The sequence below is a fragment of the Amblyraja radiata genome, chromosome 1, assembly GCF_010909765.2.
Source record: "Amblyraja radiata isolate CabotCenter1 chromosome 1, sAmbRad1.1.pri, whole genome shotgun sequence".
Lineage (NCBI taxonomy): Eukaryota > Metazoa > Chordata > Chondrichthyes > Rajiformes > Rajidae > Amblyraja > Amblyraja radiata.
The window spans coordinates 113,428,892-113,448,215 of record NC_045956.1 but is presented as its reverse complement, the minus strand read 5'-3'; the positions used below and the strand labels follow the sequence as shown (position 1 = coordinate 113,448,215).

The 19,324-nt window shown below is 42.9% G+C and overlaps 1 protein-coding gene across 1 annotated transcript in view; it reads right to left on the bottom strand.

Moving 5' to 3' along the window:
* The window catches only part of tusc3 (tumor suppressor candidate 3), a 452,158-nt gene that overhangs the window by 292,169 nt on the left and 140,665 nt on the right, over positions 1-19,324 (bottom strand). The window contains exon 3 of the mRNA XM_033029228.1: positions 1,740-1,857. Coding sequence (XP_032885119.1) covers positions 1,740-1,857 — 118 coding nt within the window. The remainder of the gene's footprint in view (positions 1-1,739; positions 1,858-19,324) is intronic.

Here is a 19,324-nt window from a genome sequence, read left to right as displayed (position 1 = left end):
CCACGAGTTTGATTTTTTTTAAAACTCGGGAGAGCTCTTGAATTAGCTCGTAGAATGGGACAGCCCCATAACACTCTTGAATTTAATATTAAATTCCAGGTTCTGTAAAATGCTTAGATGGAAATTGAAATGCTGTTTCTTGAATTTTTAGTGGGTCACAATTTTCAACTTTTGATGTTAGACCATCACATGGAGGTCCATTCAGCCCTCTGATTCTTTTCCAGTTCTCTATCATTACCCATATTCTCAGATTAGTTTAGTTAAGATATACAGCATTGAAACAGGCCAGGTCTGAAGAAGGGTCTCAACCCAAAACATCACCCATTCCGTCTTTCCAGAGATGCTGCCTGTTCCGCTGTTACTCCAGCTTTGTGTCTATCATGGAAACAGGCCCATTGGCCCAAGACCATGCCAGGCATCAATCACCCTTACACACTAGTTCTAAGTTATCCCACTTTCTCATCCACTCTCTACACATTAAGGAGGGGCTTTTTGTTTTTACAGAGACCAACTAACCGAAAACCCCCACATCATTGGGATAAATGAGGAAACTGGAGTACTTGGGGGAAGCCCATGCAGTCACAGGAGACCGTACAGACAGCACCCAAGGTCAGGATCGATCCTGGGACTCTGGCGTTGTGAGGCAGCAGCTCCACCAGCTGCCGTACTCTGTGGATGTACAGTTCTTTTTGTTCAAAAAATAATCAATTCGCTTTTGAAAGCCATAATTAAATCTGCTTCCATTGCTTTCACCACTTTATCAAGACAATGCATTCTCAATCCTATGCCCTCACTGTGTATAATGTTTTTATTGATATTGTCTTTGCCAGCAGTCCATTTTCAAAACTTTTAAAGCTGTTTGTGAAGATAAATGCAAAAGTTAGAACATTCTGTTCATATCCCAAGAAAATCTCAAACTAGCAGTCCACTATTGTTTAATTAAAAAATGGTGCTTTAAAGCACTCCTCAGCAAACAATGTTCACGTGACTTATCAGATTGTTAAGCACCACTGTAATGAAGAGAATATCTATGGCAGGAGCACGCGTGGATTCCTGTAGACTCTGATTTTAATAGCAAAGGTTTATATTGGAATTGCTGACATATGGAGAATACCAATTCAAAAAAATATATGATTAGTTTTTCATTGATGTTTTGTTAATCTATTTTATTCTAATTCCAATGCTTATTTGAGTAAAAAAACATTCAACTGTTAGCACAAAATAGGCGATTCAGTGCAGATCATTAACCAGAGCATGTTCTGTGATTAACTTATCAGCAGCAAGTCATTGGCATGAAGAGGTAGGAACAATGTGTTTGTAAACCTCAAGCTGATATGCTGGTCAAAATCTGGTACAAGTTGGACCTTGCACCGTGCAAGTACAGCCCATTTGTATTCAAGCTTTTCATGCACCTTTTCTAGGTGAAAATCTGCTTTTAAAACTAACACAATCCATGTTTCATGTGACAGTCAGTGGTTCAGTACTGTGGTGTGGTGCAGAGATTCCTAATCTTCAGTGCGTTCTTAGTGTAAGTTTACGAATTTATGAATTATAAGTTTATAAGTTTCCTCCAAGTGTCCTTGTTTCCTCTCTGCACCCCAAAAATGGGTGGGCTGGTGGGTTAACCGGCCACTGTTTGCAATGCCAATCATACCTGTAACATTTCAGGGTTTAAAATCATATAATTTTAAGTCACCACAAAAACTGATGAGTACTACAGTGTGCAACAAAATCCATACCTGTTGAAATACATCTGCCCCTTCATCATAATCCACAACAGTGAAGAAGAGTTTATTAGAAAATGCAGAGGAATACCGCCATGAATTTGCAAGCACCTGGTACTCTTCATTTGCTTGTCTGCAGAAAAATAAAATGCCAGATACCAAAATAAATCAGAGAATTGCACTCCTGTCATCACAGAAAACGTCTGTTATTAGGCTTGTATATATCTCGAGATGCTGCCTGTCCCGTTGAGATACTCCAGCATTTTGTGTCTATCTTAAATTTAAACCAGCAACTGTAGTATCTGCAGTTCCTTCCTACACGCGTTTGGAGACAGACAGACAGACAGACAGACAGACAGACAGACAGACAGACAGACAGACAGACAGACAGACAGACAGACAGACAGACTTAAGGTAGTCCTACTTCCAAGCTGTGGATCAATAATTCGGCATGTTATGGTCCTTCAAGTGGTTATCGATGTACCGCTTAGTGTGCTATAGGTTTCTGCCTTTTCACAATTCCAAATCTCCAATTCTTGTCCTTCAGCTCAACCTGCCTACACTGACCAACATGGTCCATCTACACCAGTCCCACCTGCCCGCGTCTGGCAGAAATACTTTCTCCTCAAATTCCCTCATAATTCCACCGATTAACTTACTCCCATAGATCCTAATCACTAATCTCTTTCTTAACATGAAGCCACAAGGAAATGCAGATGCTTGAATCTTGATTAAAACATGGAGGAACTCACTGGTTCGGGCAGCATCTGGGGAAGGAACGGACGTTTGAGTTCGGGTCTCTTCTTCAGATTCTCTTTGCCGAGGTCTTTAATTTTTTTATATAAACTATATTTAAGAGGGAGTTAGATGTGGCCCTTGTGGCTAAGGGGATCAGAGGGTATGGAGAGAAGGCAGGTACGGGATACTGAGTTGGATGATCAGCCATGATCATATTGAATGGCGGTGCAGGTTCGAAGGGCCGAATGGCCTACTCCTGCACCTAATTTCTATGTTTCTATGTTTCTATGTCTTTTATCTGTTTATCAGGTGCATCATTCACATATTATTGCACACTTCAATTAGATCTCACCTTGGTCTCCCTTGTTCCATTGAAATTAATTCTAGACTCTAGCCTCTGCTCATAATTGCAGCCTTGCCAATATTCTTGTAAATCTCCTCTACTTCTTCTCCAGCCCTGCCAAAACCTTCCTGTCATTAGATAATCCAAATAATTCCCTCTATCTGTAGTATAATCAATATTTTATATTATTAAAGAATTCTTTGGTCTTCTTTGCTCTTGCTTTCTGTGCTTCAACCAATAATGTGCCATCTTTATCGATACACATAGTTACATCCTCAAAAAAAGGCAATTAATCAGAAAACCTTTTCTTAACAAATCCAAGCAGAGCACCCTTAATTAACTTGTGCAATTCTAAACATTGATTTACACTATACCTCAATTATTTTCCCAACAATTTATCCACTATTATGTCAGGCTGATTTGCTTGTCATAACTTGATCTATCTCTTTCACCATTTTAAATAACAATGCCGCATCAGTAACCTTCCACTGCTCTGTAGCCAGAGAATTGGAGAATAGGATAATGAATGTCAGAGGTTGTATTATTTCCCCCCCTTGCTTCATTTAAGGAGGGAGGATACATATTGTTTCATCTTGGCAATTTAATCAATTTTTGAAGATGCTATATCCCTTACTCCCTCAATTAGCATTTCTGAAACATTAACAATTTTCCAGAATGTTTATGTCTATATCATCCACCTCTTCCATGAAGCTGAATGCAAAATATTAATTTACAACTTTACATATCTTCTGCCTCCACTGCCATGCTGTTATTTTGCTGCCTGTAAGATACATAGGTATATAGACAATGGGTGCAGGAGAAGGCCATTCGGCTCATGGCATCGGCTATGAGCTCCCCTTTCCTTTCTAATTGTCTTCTCCTTTGCATATTTGTGGAACATCTTTGGATTTCCTTGATTTTATCAGCTACTATTCTCATGTACTCTCTTTTCTCTTCATAACTTCCTTTTTAAATTTTTTCCCATGTACTGGTATTTATGATTAATATTCGTCAGATCACTAATTTTATCTCATTGTCCTTGTTTTCTGTTTAGTAATAGTAACTTTATATTTCTAACAACTTTAATGTACCGGTAGGTACACTGACATAAAAGGATCATCATCCGTTGCTATTATGCTATGTCTAAATAGCAGAGAAATAGGCCATTTCTGAAATCAGAAACAGTTTCCGTTTCTTTCTCATGGTAATAAAATAGTAAAAAAAAAAACTCCAAATGTTGGAAACATGCATTGAAGCAGAAAATGGTGGAACTGGTCAGTAGGTCAGGCTGCATCTCCAGAGAACCAAACAGTCACCGTTTCAGCTCAATGACATTTCAACAGAACAATGCTGATATTTGCTCACCTGCTGAGTATTTCCAGCATTTTCTGGTTTTATTTCCACTCATATGACATTTATAATAAATGAACTGTAACATAGGTTCAACTGATATTTTACCTTAAAATACTAAGTTTTCAGAGAAGGTGTCTCCTCTGAGTTCATTGACATTTAACCATTGTGAAAATTATTGTGCTTTTCTACATACAATTTATATTATTGTCTTAATTTAACATCATGATTAATTAATTCTACATCCGCAGGTCGATCCACGAATTTACATCCATAAGTCCACAAGTTGATAAGTCATAGGAGCAGAAATAGGCCAATTGGCCCATCGTGTTTTCGATACCGTAAGTTTCTATGAGATTCCCCCTCTCATTCTTCCACGAGATTGTCCCAGAGTTACAGCAGCAAATGTTATATTGTTTTCTGCATGAATGCGATTTAAAAATTGTTAAATATCTATATTATGAGTATATCTATGAGTATCTATGAGTATAGAAGTTGGAATGTAATGTTAAAATTGTACAAGGCATTGTGAGGCCAATTCTGGAGTATGGTGTGCAGTTTTGGTCGCCAAATTATAGGAAGGATGTCATCAAAATAGAGAGTACAGAGGAGATTTACTAGAATGTTGCCTAGGTTTCAGCAACTAAGTTACAGACAAAAGGTTGAACAAGTTAGGACTTTATTCTTTGGAGTGCAGAAGGTTAAGGGGGAACTTGATAGAGGTTTTTAGAATGATGAGAGGGATAGACAGAGTTGACGTGGATAAGCTTTTTCCATTGAGAGTAGGGAAAATTCAAACAAGAGGACATGATTTCAGAATTAAGGGACAGAAGTTTAGGGGTAACATGAGGGGGAACTTCTTTAATCAGAGAGTGGTAGCTGGGTGGAATGAGCTTCCAGTGGAAGTGGTGGAGGGAGGGACGATTTTATAATTTAAAAATAAATTGGATAGGTATATGGACGGGAAAGGAATGGAGGGTTATGGTCTGAGTGCAGGTAGATGAGACTAGGTGAGAGTAAGTGTTCGGCACGGACTAGAAGGGCTGAGATGGCCTGTTTCCGTGCTGTAATTGTTACATGGTTATATGGTTATATGGCTATTATAAAACTCTGATCTTGGATGTTTACTTGTGGGTTTGCTTTTGCTTGCTTCCTTGCTTGAACCTTTTCTTTGATTCACATCTCCTTGAAAACCCGACGCGGTAACGGCGCCATTTTCACATATTCCGGTGGAGCAAGCAACATGCGAATGGCATGTTGGCCTTTATAACAAGAGAAATCGAATATAGGAACAAAAAGGTCCTTCTGCAGTTGTACAGAGCCCTAGTAGAATAGAATAGAATAGAATAGCCTTTTATTGTCATCCAGACCGAAGTCTGAACGAAATTTAAGCAGTCATAGATATAATACAATACAATAAAAAACAACAATAAACACATATTAACATCCACCACAGTGAGTCCACCCAACATCTCCTCACTGTGATGGAGGCAAAAGTCTTAGGGCTGCAGTCTCTTCCCTCCTCTTCTCCTTCTGCGCTGAGGCGATACCCCCCGGGCGATGTTAAAACCTGTCCTCGCGGCTCAAACACCGCGGCCCGGGGTGGTCGTAGCTGCCGCTCACCAGACCTGCTGACGCAGCCGCTGGCCCGCGGCCGAACCCCCGGTCTCAGGCCACCGCCACCAGAACTGCCGTCCCAGCCCCCGGAGCATCGTTCCAGCCCCGAGCCGGATCGCCCTCACGTGAGTACTGCCACCGTCTCAGCCTCGCGCCAGGCCGCCGCTCCTCCCTCGGGCCAGGCCGCCCCGACCGGGCGCCGCTCCTCCCTCAGGCTGGGCCGCCCCGACCGGGCGCCGCTCCTCCCTCAGGCTGGGCCGCCCCGACCGGGCGCCGCTCCTCCCTCGGGCCAGGCCACCCCGACCGGGCGCCGCTCCTCCCTCAGGCTGGGCCGCCCCGACCGGGCGCCGCTCCTCGCTCGGGCTGGGAGCGCCGTACCTCCCCGAGCTCGGCTACTCCGACGGGAGCACCGTTCCTTCCTCGGGCCGGCCGTCACAGCCCCTCACGAAAGCCCTGTTCCAGCCCCGAGCCGGGCCGTCCTCACGGGAGCGAGCTCAGTGCGAGTCCCGGCGGGCTCTGCCTCCTGAGCCTCGAGGTCGCCAGCTCCGCCATTAGGCCTCAGCGCAGACGGAGGCAGAGAAGGGGAATACGACAAAAAAGTCGCATTCCCCCGCAGGGAGAGACAGCAAGCCCCGTTTCAACCCCCCCCCCCCCAAAACACAAACTAAAAACCAAAACTAGACTAACCAAAACGAAAATAAACAACCCAAAAAACACAAAACAAACAGGACTGCCGGAGAGCCGCTGCAGCCAGAGCCGCGCCGCCACTAGGGACGGGAACACCTGGAGTTTTGTGTCTGGAGAAGGGTTTTGACCCGAAACGTTGCCTATCTCCTTCGCTCCATAGTTGCTGCTGCAGCACTTTTGTGTACCTTCGATTTTCCAGCATCTGCAGTTCCTTCTTAAACACCTGGAGTATTGTGAGCAGTTTTGGTCCCCTAATTTGAGGAAGGACATTCTTGTTATTGAGGGAGTGCAGCGTAGGTTTACAAGGTTAATACTGGGATTGCGGGACTGTCATAAGCTGAGAGAATGGAGCAACTGGGCTTGTACACTCTGGAGTTTAGAAGGATGAGAGGGTATCTCATTGAAACATATAAGATTGTTAAGGGTTTGGACACACTAGAGGCAGGAAACATGTTCCCGATGTTGGGGGAGTCCAGAACCAGGGGCCACAGTTTAAGAATAAGGAGTAAGCCATTTAGAACGAAGACGAGGAAACACTTTTTCTCACAGAGAGTGGTGAGTCAGTGGAATTCCCTGCCTCAGAGGGCAGTGGAGGCAGGTTCTCTGGATGCTTTCAAGAAGAAGAGCAAGATTATTTAATGACCACACAGTCAAGCTGGTGGAATTCATATTCAGTACAGGATGTTACACAATAAGCTGATTCCCATCAAACATAACATAAAACACAAACAACATACAGTATACAGTACATGTACGAGGTGGCTTTGTGATATTATCATAGAGAGTTCAGAGTTCGAATTGCATATGGATAGAAACTGTTTTTAAATCGTGATGTTTTGGCAGGCAGTGAGCTGTAGCGCCTCCCTGAGGGCAGCAGGTGGAAGATGTGGTGAGCTGGGTGGGAGGGATCAGAAATGATTTTCTTCACCCTTGACACGGACCGTTTGAGATTGATTGAACCGTTTGAGATTGAGTGAGACCGTTTGAGATTGAGTGAGAGAGAGAGAGAGAGAGAGAGCTAGTTAGGGGTCTTAAAGAGAGAGCTAGTTAAGGGTCTTAAAAATAGCAGTCAGGGGATATGGGGAAAAGGTAGGAACGGGGTACTGATTGGGGATGATCAGCCATGATCACATTGAATGGCGGTGTTGGTTCGAAGGGTCAAATGGCCTACTCCTGCACCTATTGTCTATTGTCTATTATCTATTGAGATTTACCTCATGATTTCAAAAATCCCCTCTTCTGAAAATTTGATTAATTATTTCCCGAGTTTTTTAACTAAAATTGTTCACCAATCTGACCTTTTTAAAATCTAACGTGCTGAAGCGACCTGGATGACATCACAATGCCTTTGCTCCTCGCAGCAAGTTGTGCAGAATTTTCAACGCGCAGGGGCACAGTTTTCCACGAGGTGTGAGTTTTATGGCCCCCCCCCCCCCCCCCCACCAGGGCTCTGGATTTAAGCCGTTGAGCACGTGATCAAGTCGTGTTGTGCCCTCTGCTGGGCTCCTTCAAGTTCTACAACATGGCGGTGCCGGTCGTTATCGCAGCGTGGGCGTGGACAAGCGCAGTGGAAAAGTGGCAGTGGCGGCCGTCACAGGGGATGACCTCCGTCACCCCCACCCGATCATCTGTCACGCTGGAGGGTGGGCTTACCCTCACGGAAGTCACGATCGGCCGACCCTCTGCTGCTTTTCACTGTCCTCAGATAGCTCCGGGCCTCGCTCTGGTCCACGCCCACCGCAGCCTAGCTCGAGCCCGACGCCTGATGGGGAGGATTCTGCTCTATGACCTGGGTCGGTGCTGCTTCTACCCCCTCCCCCTCCCTCTACCCCCTCCCTGGGGCAGAGAAAGAGAGGAGGGGGAGAAAGGGGGAGGAGAGGGGGGTGGAGATGTGGGGGGGAGATGGGGGGGGGGGGAGAGGCGGAGGAGATAGGGGGGGGAGGAGGGAGAGGAGAGGGGGGAGGCCCCGCCTCCCACTCTGCCCCCCCCCCCTCTCTGTTCCCCCTTCATCTCTGCCCCTCCCACCCTCTCTGCCACTCCATCCCTCTCTGCCCCTCCCTCCTTCTCTGCCCCCATTCCTCTCAATGGAGTGGTGAATATTAGGACCTATGGGTGAGTGGTGGAGTATTGTGTTTGGGAACCAGCCCTCCCGTGACGCCATGCCCCCCCCCCCTCCCCTCAATCACTACCCCCCTACCTCTCTACCCCCCTCCCCTCCCACTCCACCCTCCTCCCCTGTAGCCACACCTGCGCAGTTGGGAGTTAAGCGTGAGTGGATAGGGCGGGGTATGGGGTAAAAGAAGTGAATGGGAACCAATGCAAGGAGACAGTGGGCCATAAAAGGAGGACAGAAGCAAAAGGTAGAAGGAAGATAAGAAAAACAAACCTGAAAGCTTTGTGCCTTAATGCGAGGAGCATTTGTAATAAGGTGGATGAATTGAATGTGCAGTTAGTACTTAAGGAATATGATATAGTTGGAATTACGGAGATATGGCTCCAGGCTGACCAAGGCTGGGAGCTAAACGTGCAGGGGTATTCAATATTCAAGGATAGATGGAGAGGAAGAGGAGGTGGGTTGGTCAAAGAGGAGATTAATGCAATAGCAAGGAGAGACATTAGCTTGGATGCTGTAGAATTGGTATGCATGAAACTACGAAACAGCTAAGGGCAGAAAATGGTTGTTGGAGTTGTATACAAACCACCAAACAGCAGTAGGGAGGTTGGGGATAGTATCAAGCAGGAAATTAGGGATGCATGTAGCAAAGTTACAGCAGTTATCATGGGTGACTTTAATCTACATATAGATTGGGTCAACCAAATGGGTAGCAGCCCTGAGGAGGAGGATTCCCTGGAATGTATACAGGATGGCTTTTTTAAACCAAAATGTAGAAGAACCGACTGGAAGGCAGGCCATCCTAGACTGGGTATTGTGTAATAAGGAAGGATTAGTTACCGAGCCCGTTGTCCAACAGTGACCATAATATGGTGGAATTCTGCATTAGGATGGAGGGTGACACAGTTAATTCAGAGACTAGGGTCCTGAACTTAAAGAAAGGAGACTTTGAAGGTATGAGATGGAAATTGGCCAGGATTGCAAATTATGCTTAAAGGGTTGACGGTGGAGATGCAATGGCAAAGATTTAAAAGCCGCATGGATGAACCCCAAAAACTGTTCATCTCTGTCTGACGAAAAAATAAAACGGGGAAGGCGGCTCAACCGTGGCTAACAAGGGAAATCAAGGATAGTGTTAAATCCAAAGAAAAGGCATATAAATTGGCCAGAGGAAGCAGCAAACCAGAGGATTGGGAGACATTTAGAACAGAGGAGGACAAGGGGTTAATTAAGAGGGCGGAATCAAGAGTATGAAAGAAAGCTTGTGGAAGTATAAAAACTGACCCTAAAAGCTTCTTTAGATATGTAAAAAGGAAAAGATTAATGAAGACAAATGTAGGTCCCTTACAATCAGAGAAAGGTGAATTTATAATGGAAAACAAAGAAATGGCAGTTAAACGAGTACTTTAGTTCTGTCTTCACTGAGGAAGACAGAACCTAACAAGACTTCCTTCTTATAGGAAGGGAGGAACTGAAGGGAATCCAAATTAGTCAGGAAATTATGTTAGGTAAACTGTTAGATCTGAAGGCAGATAAATCCCCAGGCCCTGATGGCCTGCATCCCAGAATACTCAAGGAGTGGCCCCAGAAACCGTGGATGCATTGGTGATCATTTTCCAATGTTCTCTCTGGATCAGTTCCTGTGGACTGGAGGGTAGCCAATGTAACTCTACTTTTTAAGAAAGGAGGAAGAGAGAAAACGGGGAATTATAGACCAGTTAGACTTACATCGGTAGTGGGGAAGTTGCTTGAGTGGATTGTTAAAGATGTTATAGCAGCACATTTGGAAAGCAGTGTCAATGTCAGCATGGATTTATGACGGGGATATCATGCTTGACTAATCTACTGGAATTTTTTGAGGATGTAACAAGTAGAATAGATAAGGTAGAGCCAGTAGACGTGGTATATCTAGACATTAAAAAAGCCTTTGACAAGGTCCCACACAAAAGATTAGTATGCAAAATTAGAGCACATGGTAATGGGGGTAGGGTATTGAAATGGATAGAGAACTGGTTGGCAGACAGGAAGCAAAGATTAGGAATTGACGGGTCCTTTTCAGAATGGCAGGCAGTGACTAGTGGGGTGCCGCAAGGCTCGGTGCCGGGATCCCAATTATTTACAACATATATTAATGATTGAGACGAGAGAATTAAATGTGACATCTTCAAGTTTGCAGATGACGCAAAGCAGGGTGGCAGTGTGAGCTGCGATGAGGATGTTATGAGGCTGCAGGGTGACTTGGATAGGTTGGGTGAGTGGGCAGATGCATGGCAGATGCATTATAATGTGGATAAATGTGAGGTTATCTACTTTGGTGGCAAGAACAAGAAGGCAGATTATTATCTGAATGGTATTAGATTAGGTGAAGGAGAGGTTCCACGAGACCTGGGTGTACTTGTACATTAGTCACTGAAAGTAAGCATGCAGGTACAGTAGGGAGTGAAGAAATCTAATGGCATGTTGGCCTTCATTGCGAGAGGATTTGAGTTTAGGAGCAAGGAGGTCTTACTGTAGTTGTACAGGGCCCTGGTGAGACTGTACCTGGAGTATTGTGTGCAATTTTGGTCTCCTAATTTGAGGAAGGATATTCTTGCTATTGAGGGAGTGCAGCGAAGGTTCACCAGGTTAATTCATGGGATGGCGGGACTGACATATGATGAAAGAATGGGTCGATTGGGCTTGGATTCACTGGAATTTAGAAGGATGAGAGGGTATCCTATAGTAGAAACATATAAAATTCATAAAGGATTGGGCACGCTAGATGCAGGATAAATGTTCCCAATGTTGGGGGAGTCCAGATCAAGGAGTCACAGTTTAAGAATAAGAATAAGGATTGAGGTGAAGAAAAACCTCTTCACCCAGATAGTTGTGAATCTGTGGAATTCTCTGCCACAGAAGGCAGTGGAGGCCAATTCACTGGATGTTTTCAAGAGAGTTAAATTTACAGTAGCTCTTGGGGCTAAAGGAATCATGGGGTACGGGGGAAAAGCAGGAATGGGGTACTGATTTTAGACAATCAGCCATGATAATATTGTATGGCGGTGCTGGCTCGAAGCGCCGAATGGCCTACCACTGCACCTATTTTTTTATGTTTCTAAGTTAGAGATGTAGTGTGAAAACAGGCCCTTCAGCCCAGCAAGACCATACTGACCAATGATCACTAGTTCTATCCTACACACTAGGAATAATTTACAGAAGCCAATTAACCTACAAACCTGCAAGTTTTTGGAATGTGGGAGGACATTGGAGCATTCGGGGAAAACCCAAGCAGTCACAGTGAGATTGTGCAAACTCTGTGCAGAAAGCACCCATATACAGGATGAAACCCGGGTCTCTAAAGCTGTAAGGCAACTCTACCGCTGTCCCACTGTGCCACCCCTGATGATTGGAGTCTGATGGTGTTGAATACTGCTTGCAACCAATGCAATAACCACCAGGTGATGCCAGCAAAGGCTGCCTTGCCAACAGTCTGTCTGTCCCTTCCTTCTTTGTTGTTTTATATTATGTGTTAAATGTATGTTTTTGTGTTCTTTTGCTTGTTTTATGTGTGGGGTGGGGGTGGAGAGGTGTTGGGGGAATCTCTCACCTTGACAGAGAAGCAATTTTTTTCAGTATCATATCTCCGTCTGCACTGCGGTCTATCAAGGAGCTGGCGGCCTCTGCTGGCGACCGACTTCAGGAGCTCCAACCGTGGGAACTTGCGGACTTTAACATTGTGGTTATAGACCAACTTCGGGAGCTCCAGGCCTCAGGAGCTTCGACCGCCCTGACACGGGAGTTCAATCGCCCCGACGCTGGGGGTTCGACCGTCGGCTGCGGGAGCTTAGATCGCCCCAACGGATGGTTCAAATGCCCCGACCGCGGGAGAATAAAGAGGGAAGAAGATTAGACTTTATTACCTTTCATCATAGTGAGGTATGTGGGGAATCCGCTGTGGTGGATGTTTATGTTAACTTTTATGTAGTTATGTGTCTTGTTGCTTTTTTTAGTATGGCTGTATGCTAAATCGAATATCACTGGACCTTAATTGGCACATGTGACAATAAAATACTTTTGAAACCTTTGAAACCTTTGAACAAAAGTCAGATGTCCTCTTATGTCCTCATGGTCAAGTGCCGTGTGGAGAGCCAGGAAGAGCACATTATGTGAATTATAGTGGGTCCAGATCCTTACTAAAGCAGGAATTGATTTGTGTTGTAACCAATCTCCAAGGGTTATGACAATATGTCTTAAACTTGATTCTGTGGTGAAACATGGTGATGTCTATGACAAATCCGTGTCATAACAACACCACCCTTCCTGGAGAAGCAATGTAGATTCAGGAGATACATGTTTACCATATGTGACAACTCCATGTGGAGAGCAGCACCAACTATTGAATACTGTGTCTGTGAAAACAACTACACATGAAAGCCATTGACATCATCAACCAAAGGGATTATGGAGCTTCCTTCTCAAATTTGCTTGTATTAAGAAATCTATTACTATAGAGATGTAAAGCTAAGGTTCCATTAGGTGCTGGTCAGGCTGCATTTGGAGTACTGTCAGCACATTTGGGCTCCATATCTGAGGAAGGATGTGCTGGTTCTGGAGAGGGTCCAGAGGAGGTGGATGTGGAAAGGATGTTTCCACTGGTGGGAGAGTCTATGACTAGAGGTAATAGCCTCAGAATTAAAGTGTGCTCTTTCAGAAAGGAGGTGAGGAGGAACTTCTTTAGTCAGAGGGTAGTTAATCTGTGGAACTAATTGCCACAGAGGATTGTGGAGGCCAAGTCAGTGGATATTTTTAAGGCAGAGAAGACAAATTCTTGATTAGAACGGGTGTCAAGAGTTATGGGAAGAAGGCAGGAAAATATGATTAGGAGGCAGGGATCAGCCATGATTGAATGGCAGAGTGGACTCGGTGGGTTAAACGGCCTAGTTCTACTCCTATAACTTGTGAACTATTCTACATCTGCTATTTGATGACATGCAAGATGTGATCCCGACCAATTGGCTCATCTCAGCTTCAATCCCAGTGCAAACATTGGTCAAATAAAGCTATGCCATCACTTAAAATGTCCTCTCAATCTTCCTCATAACAATACTGTACTTCACCTTCAAGAATATTCCAGGTAGACTTATTCTCAGGTAAAATTAGAAACTGTTCAACTTTCATTGTCTCCACTCCAATAATTCACTGCTATTGAATTTGTCATACGCAGACCACTTGTGCATACTTGAAGACCAAGCTCAAAGTCATCAAAAAGTTACACTGAAATGTACAAAAGGATTAGCCTTGTACAAACAAAAAGATCCTCTACCAACCTACACTCCTCACAAGACTTAGCCTTAATTATGAAAATCTACAGCATGGATTAACCATCACTAATTTTCAGTAACACAGAGGTATCTCTGAGCAAAGGCAGATATCAACCTCTTTGGTGAATGTTTTGCAAATTCCAATTAATTCTAACAATATTGGTTATTTTCCCAAAACACCTCACTCTGGGTTCACTTCACTCTTCTTCCTTCTTTAATTATGCAGCAACATAAAATACTGCTGCAAACTACATGGTTCAGATGTCTATGTTATTTTGTTGTGAATGGTGACATTTTCAACACAAGCAACATCAACCATTAGAAAGTGAAGTGATTTTAAATAGTAATTTGCCTACGGCATCCAAGAAAGTCTAATTTTGTTAACTTAAGAAGAATACTCAAGGACAGATTTCATCAAGATTTACCTAATTATACTATTATTTAAATAGACTTCAATCAAAATTTCCTGTTTATCCAACTATTTACAGAGCACAATTATTTTAATATTTACTTACCGTGGCTCGATTCATGATTGTTGCCAACACTTCATGAGTTACTTCTCACATTTAACAAGCTTGGACTTAATGTTTAATATAGTCCCATTATATGCCCCCATCTTCCATCTCTCTATACACCTCCACCAAGATAAGCAGACTACTTATGACATATGTTTTGTTTGCATATCACTGCACTTTCAGTAAAATTATGTCATTATCGGTTGTGCTTACCAGCTGGAGGGAATATAAACTATTGTTTGGTTTTACAAAGGTCTTTCAATATAAGGAACAATTATTTCTCTAGCCTAAATTAATTCAAGGCATAGAATTTTTGCAAGGACAAACCTGTTCTCTTTAATTACAGGCATTATGTAGGTCTATTTATAATGCATACTGATGAGGTAAGAGCAGTGATTAGAAGTTATATTTTTTCTTTGTTGATACGAGTGTGATGCTTGTTGAAGAGATATATGGGAATATCAGATAGAGAAGCAAAATGTTTTGGAAAGATTGAGTAAAGAGAAGTTAAGGCAAGATAAATTAGAAAAAGGAGAATAAAGATTATGTAGGACTGGTAAAGATCAGGTATGACTGAAACATTTATAGAGTAGGATATGGTGAACTCCTGGAGTGGCTTTTAATTGAGAAGATTTTGAATTCAGTGTGCAAAGAGACATGGAGTCAATGCAGATCTGTAAAGTTTGGAGATTAAAGTCAGATTAAATATGAGCATAAAAAAACGCAGATATATTAAGAGGTGAGCTTCAGAAGTTTTCAGCCTGGAGTGAGAGGGCAAATAATGGGTTTCATCTGAGCTAATGGATGAAAAGTGAAACTGACTCCAATATTAAAATAAAATATAAAATACTGCAGGTGGTAGAATTCTGATATTAACAATAAAAAATGCTGGGAATATACAATTTATCTGGCAGCATCCATACAGAGATAAATATCGAAAATAACCTGGTTCCGATAAAATGGTACCAACTTGCAACATACATTTTGCTCCTCCCAAATGTGTCTGGTCTGTGGAATATTTTCAACTTTCAGGGATATTTCATACCGGGAAATGCCAGGACAAGTTCCCAGAGTGATTTGAAACAACTTAGAAAGGGTCATTTTTATGTTTCACTCAAGAAGAAAAATAATCCATTGGATAACTCTGAAAAAAGACATAAGCAAATGAATTTTGAGGCAGGCATAATTTTTTCCATAGCAAGCCTTGTGTCTTTCAGCCAAATGTTAGAATATTAAAGATGCATTTTAGTTCATACTTCATATGATACCATCAATGTAAACGTATAATATCCTAGTTACAGAAAATAACTCCTGAAAAAAGTGGCACTTGCAATGATGAGTGTTAAACGAAAATAGCAAATTCTAAGGAGATACTTCATGAGTTTCTATTCATCATAAAGAGCCCTAATCGTACTTAGCCTTGGCAAAATCCTTTCAAATATTCATCATGAAATTGGTGGATTGCCTGTTTCTGAATTAATAATATCAATTAATCTCATTGTTGCCATGTGGACTGGTAATTCAAAATCATATTGACTGTGTTATTTACATAATTCATGGCTCAGAAATGTTCATCAAATTATTTAGTCCAGCAAGGGAACAATAAAATCATGGAATATTAATGGTCAAGGAGTCATAAAAGAGTATTTTTTGAAAAAATATGACTGGCGATGGTCAAATGGCCTAATTGCTCCAATGGCTTAAGAACATAAAAGGGTATTTGAAAATAAATAAGTTCTTAATTTATAGGAGCAGAATTAGGCCATTTGGCCCATCGAGTCCACTGCACCATTTAATCATGGCTGACCTATCTTTCCCTTTCAACCTCATTCTCCTGCCTTCTCCCAGCAGCCTTTAACACCCTTACTAATCTAGAACGTGTCAATCACCACTTGAAAAATACCCAAAGATTTGGCCTCCATAGCTAACTGAGACAATTCATTCCACAGATTCACTGTATTCTGGCAAGATAAATGTCTCCTCATCTCCTTTTATTCAGAGTCTGTGCCTCCAGTCCTAGACACTCCCGCCAGTGGAAACATCCTCTTCACAGCCACTCTATTCAGGCATTTCATTATTCGGTAAGTTTCAATGAGATACCCTCTCATCCTTCTAAACTCCAGTGTGTCCAGGCCCAGAGCCATCAAACATTCATTATACGTTAACCCAATCATCCGCAGGATCATTCTCGTAAACTTTCTCTGGACCCTCTGCAAAGCCAGCATATATCCTACTCAGATATGGGCCCAACTGCTTACAATACTCCAAATCCGATCTGACTAGTGCCTTATACAGCGTCAGCATTATATCCCTGCTTGTATATTCCAATCCTTTCATAGAAACATAGAAATTAGGTGCAGGAGTAGGCCATTCGGCCCTTCGAGCCTGCACCGCCATTCAATATGATCATGGCTGATCATCCAACGCAGTATCCCGTACCTGCCTTCTCTCCATACCCTCTGATCCCCTTAGCCACAAGGGCCACATCTAACTCCCTCTTAAATATAGCCAATGAACTGGCCTCGACTACCCTCTGTGGCAGAGAGTTCCAGAGATTCACCACTCTCTGTGTGAAAAAAGTTCTTCTCATCTCGGTTTTAAAGGATTTCCCCTTATCCTTAAGCTGTGACCCCTTGTCCTGGACTTCCCCAACATCGGGAGCAATCTTCCTGCATCTAGCCTGTCCAACCCCTTAAGAATTTTATAAGTTTCTATAAGATCCCCTCTCAATCTCCTAAATTCTAGAGAGTATAAACCAAGTCTATCCAGTCTTTCTTCATAAGACAGTCCTGACATCCCAGGAATCAGTCTGGTGAACCTTCTCTGCACTCCCTCTAGGGCAATAATGTCCTTCCTCAGATTTGGAGACCAAAACTGTACGCAATACTCCAGGTGTGGTCTCACCAAGACCCTGTACAACTGCAGTAGAACCTCCCTGCTCCTATACTCAAATCCCTTTGCTATGAAAGCTAACATACCATTCGCTTTCTTCACTGCCTGCTGCACCTGCATGCCTACTTTCAATGACTGGTGTACCATGACACCCAGGTCTCGCTGCATCTCCCCTTTTCCTAGTCGGCCACCATTTAGATAATAGTCTGCTTTCCTGTTTTTGCCACCAAAATGGATAACCTCACATTTATCCACATTATACTGCATCTGCCAAACATTTGCCCACTCACCCAGCCTATCCAAGTCACCTTGCAGTCTCCTAGCATCCTCCTCACAGCTAACACTGCCCCCCAGCTTCGTGTCATCCGCAAACTTGGAGATATTGCCTTCAATTCCCTCATCCAGATCATTAATATATATTGTAAATAGCTGGGGTCCCAGCACTGAGCCTTGCGGTACCCCACTAGTCACTGCCTGCCATTGTGAAAAGGACCCGTTTCGAATGTTAAAATTAGGTTAACCTTCCTTACAACGACTCAACCTGCAAATTAATCCTTTTGAAATCTTGTACAACCACTCCCAAGTCCCAATGATTGCCCAAATGATTTCTGAATCCTCTCCTCATGTAGATCTACCTTTATTCCTACTACCTAATAGTCTACCTTTATTCCTACTACCAAAATGCATGATTGCACACTTTGCTACACTGTATTCCATCTGCCACTTCTTTTCCCACTTCACCTGTTCAAGTCCTTCTGCAGACATCCTGTTTCCTCTACACCAACTGATCCTCCACCTATCTTTGTATCATTCGTAAACTTGGCCACAAAGCCATCAATTCCATTAACCAAGTCATTAATATACAGCGTGAAAAGCAGCGGACCCAACACCGACCCTTGCAGTACACCACTCGTCACCGGCAGCCAATCTAAGAAAGCCTTCATTTTGCCTCTCATTGCCTTCTACCTTTCAGTCAACCTTCTATCCATGTTAATACAACAGGCTCTTAACCTTAAATGTGGCACTTTATCAAAGGTCTTCTGAAAAATCACGTAAACAACTTGCACTGACTCTCCTTCGTCTGTCCTGCTATTTACTTCCTCAAAGAATTCCAATAGATTTGTCAGGCAAGATCACCCCTTCCCAAAACCATGCTGACTTTGGCCTATTTTATCATGTACTTATAAGTACTTGGAAACCTCATCCTTAATAATGGTTTCTAAAATCTTACCAACCACTGAAATAAAACTAACTGGCCAAATGTTTGCCCTCTTTTCCCTCGCTCCCTTCTTGAACAGTGGAGTAACATTTGCCATTTTCCAATCCTTGAGTACGACTCCTGACCCTAGTGATTCTTGAAAGATCAGTACTAATGCCTCCCCAATCTCTAAAGCTACCTCTTTCAGAACCCTGTGATGTAGTTCATCTGATCCTGATGACATATTCACCTTATTCAGCTTCTGAAGCACCTCCTCCTTAGTAATAGCAACTCCACTAAGTGCTGCCCCCCCCCCCCCGACTCTCTTGAATTTCTGACAAGTTGCTAGTGTCTTCCACTGTGAAGGGTAACGTAAAATCGGTATTGAATTTGTCCTCCATTTCTTTATTCCCCATTTCTACATCTCCAGCATCATTTTCCAGCAGTTCAATGTCCACTCTTGCCCTTCATAGATCTGAAGAGACTTTTGGTATCCTCTTTTATATTATTGGCTAGCTTATTTTCATATTTTATATTTCATCTTTTCTCTCCTTTGATAATTTTTAAAAGCTTCTCAATCCTCTAGCTTGCTGCTAATCTTTGCAATATGATATGCCTTCTATTTTACTTTTATGCTGTCTTTGACTTCCTTTGTCAGCCACATTCGCCTCATTCTCCCCTTAGAATCTTTCTTTCTCTTTGGAATGAATAGATCCAGCATCTTCCGCATTATACCCTGAAACTCCTGCCATTGCTGCTGTACCATCATTCATGCTAAGGACACTTACCAACCAACTATAGCCAGGTCCTCCCTTATGCCTCTGTAGCTACCTTTACTCAACAGTAA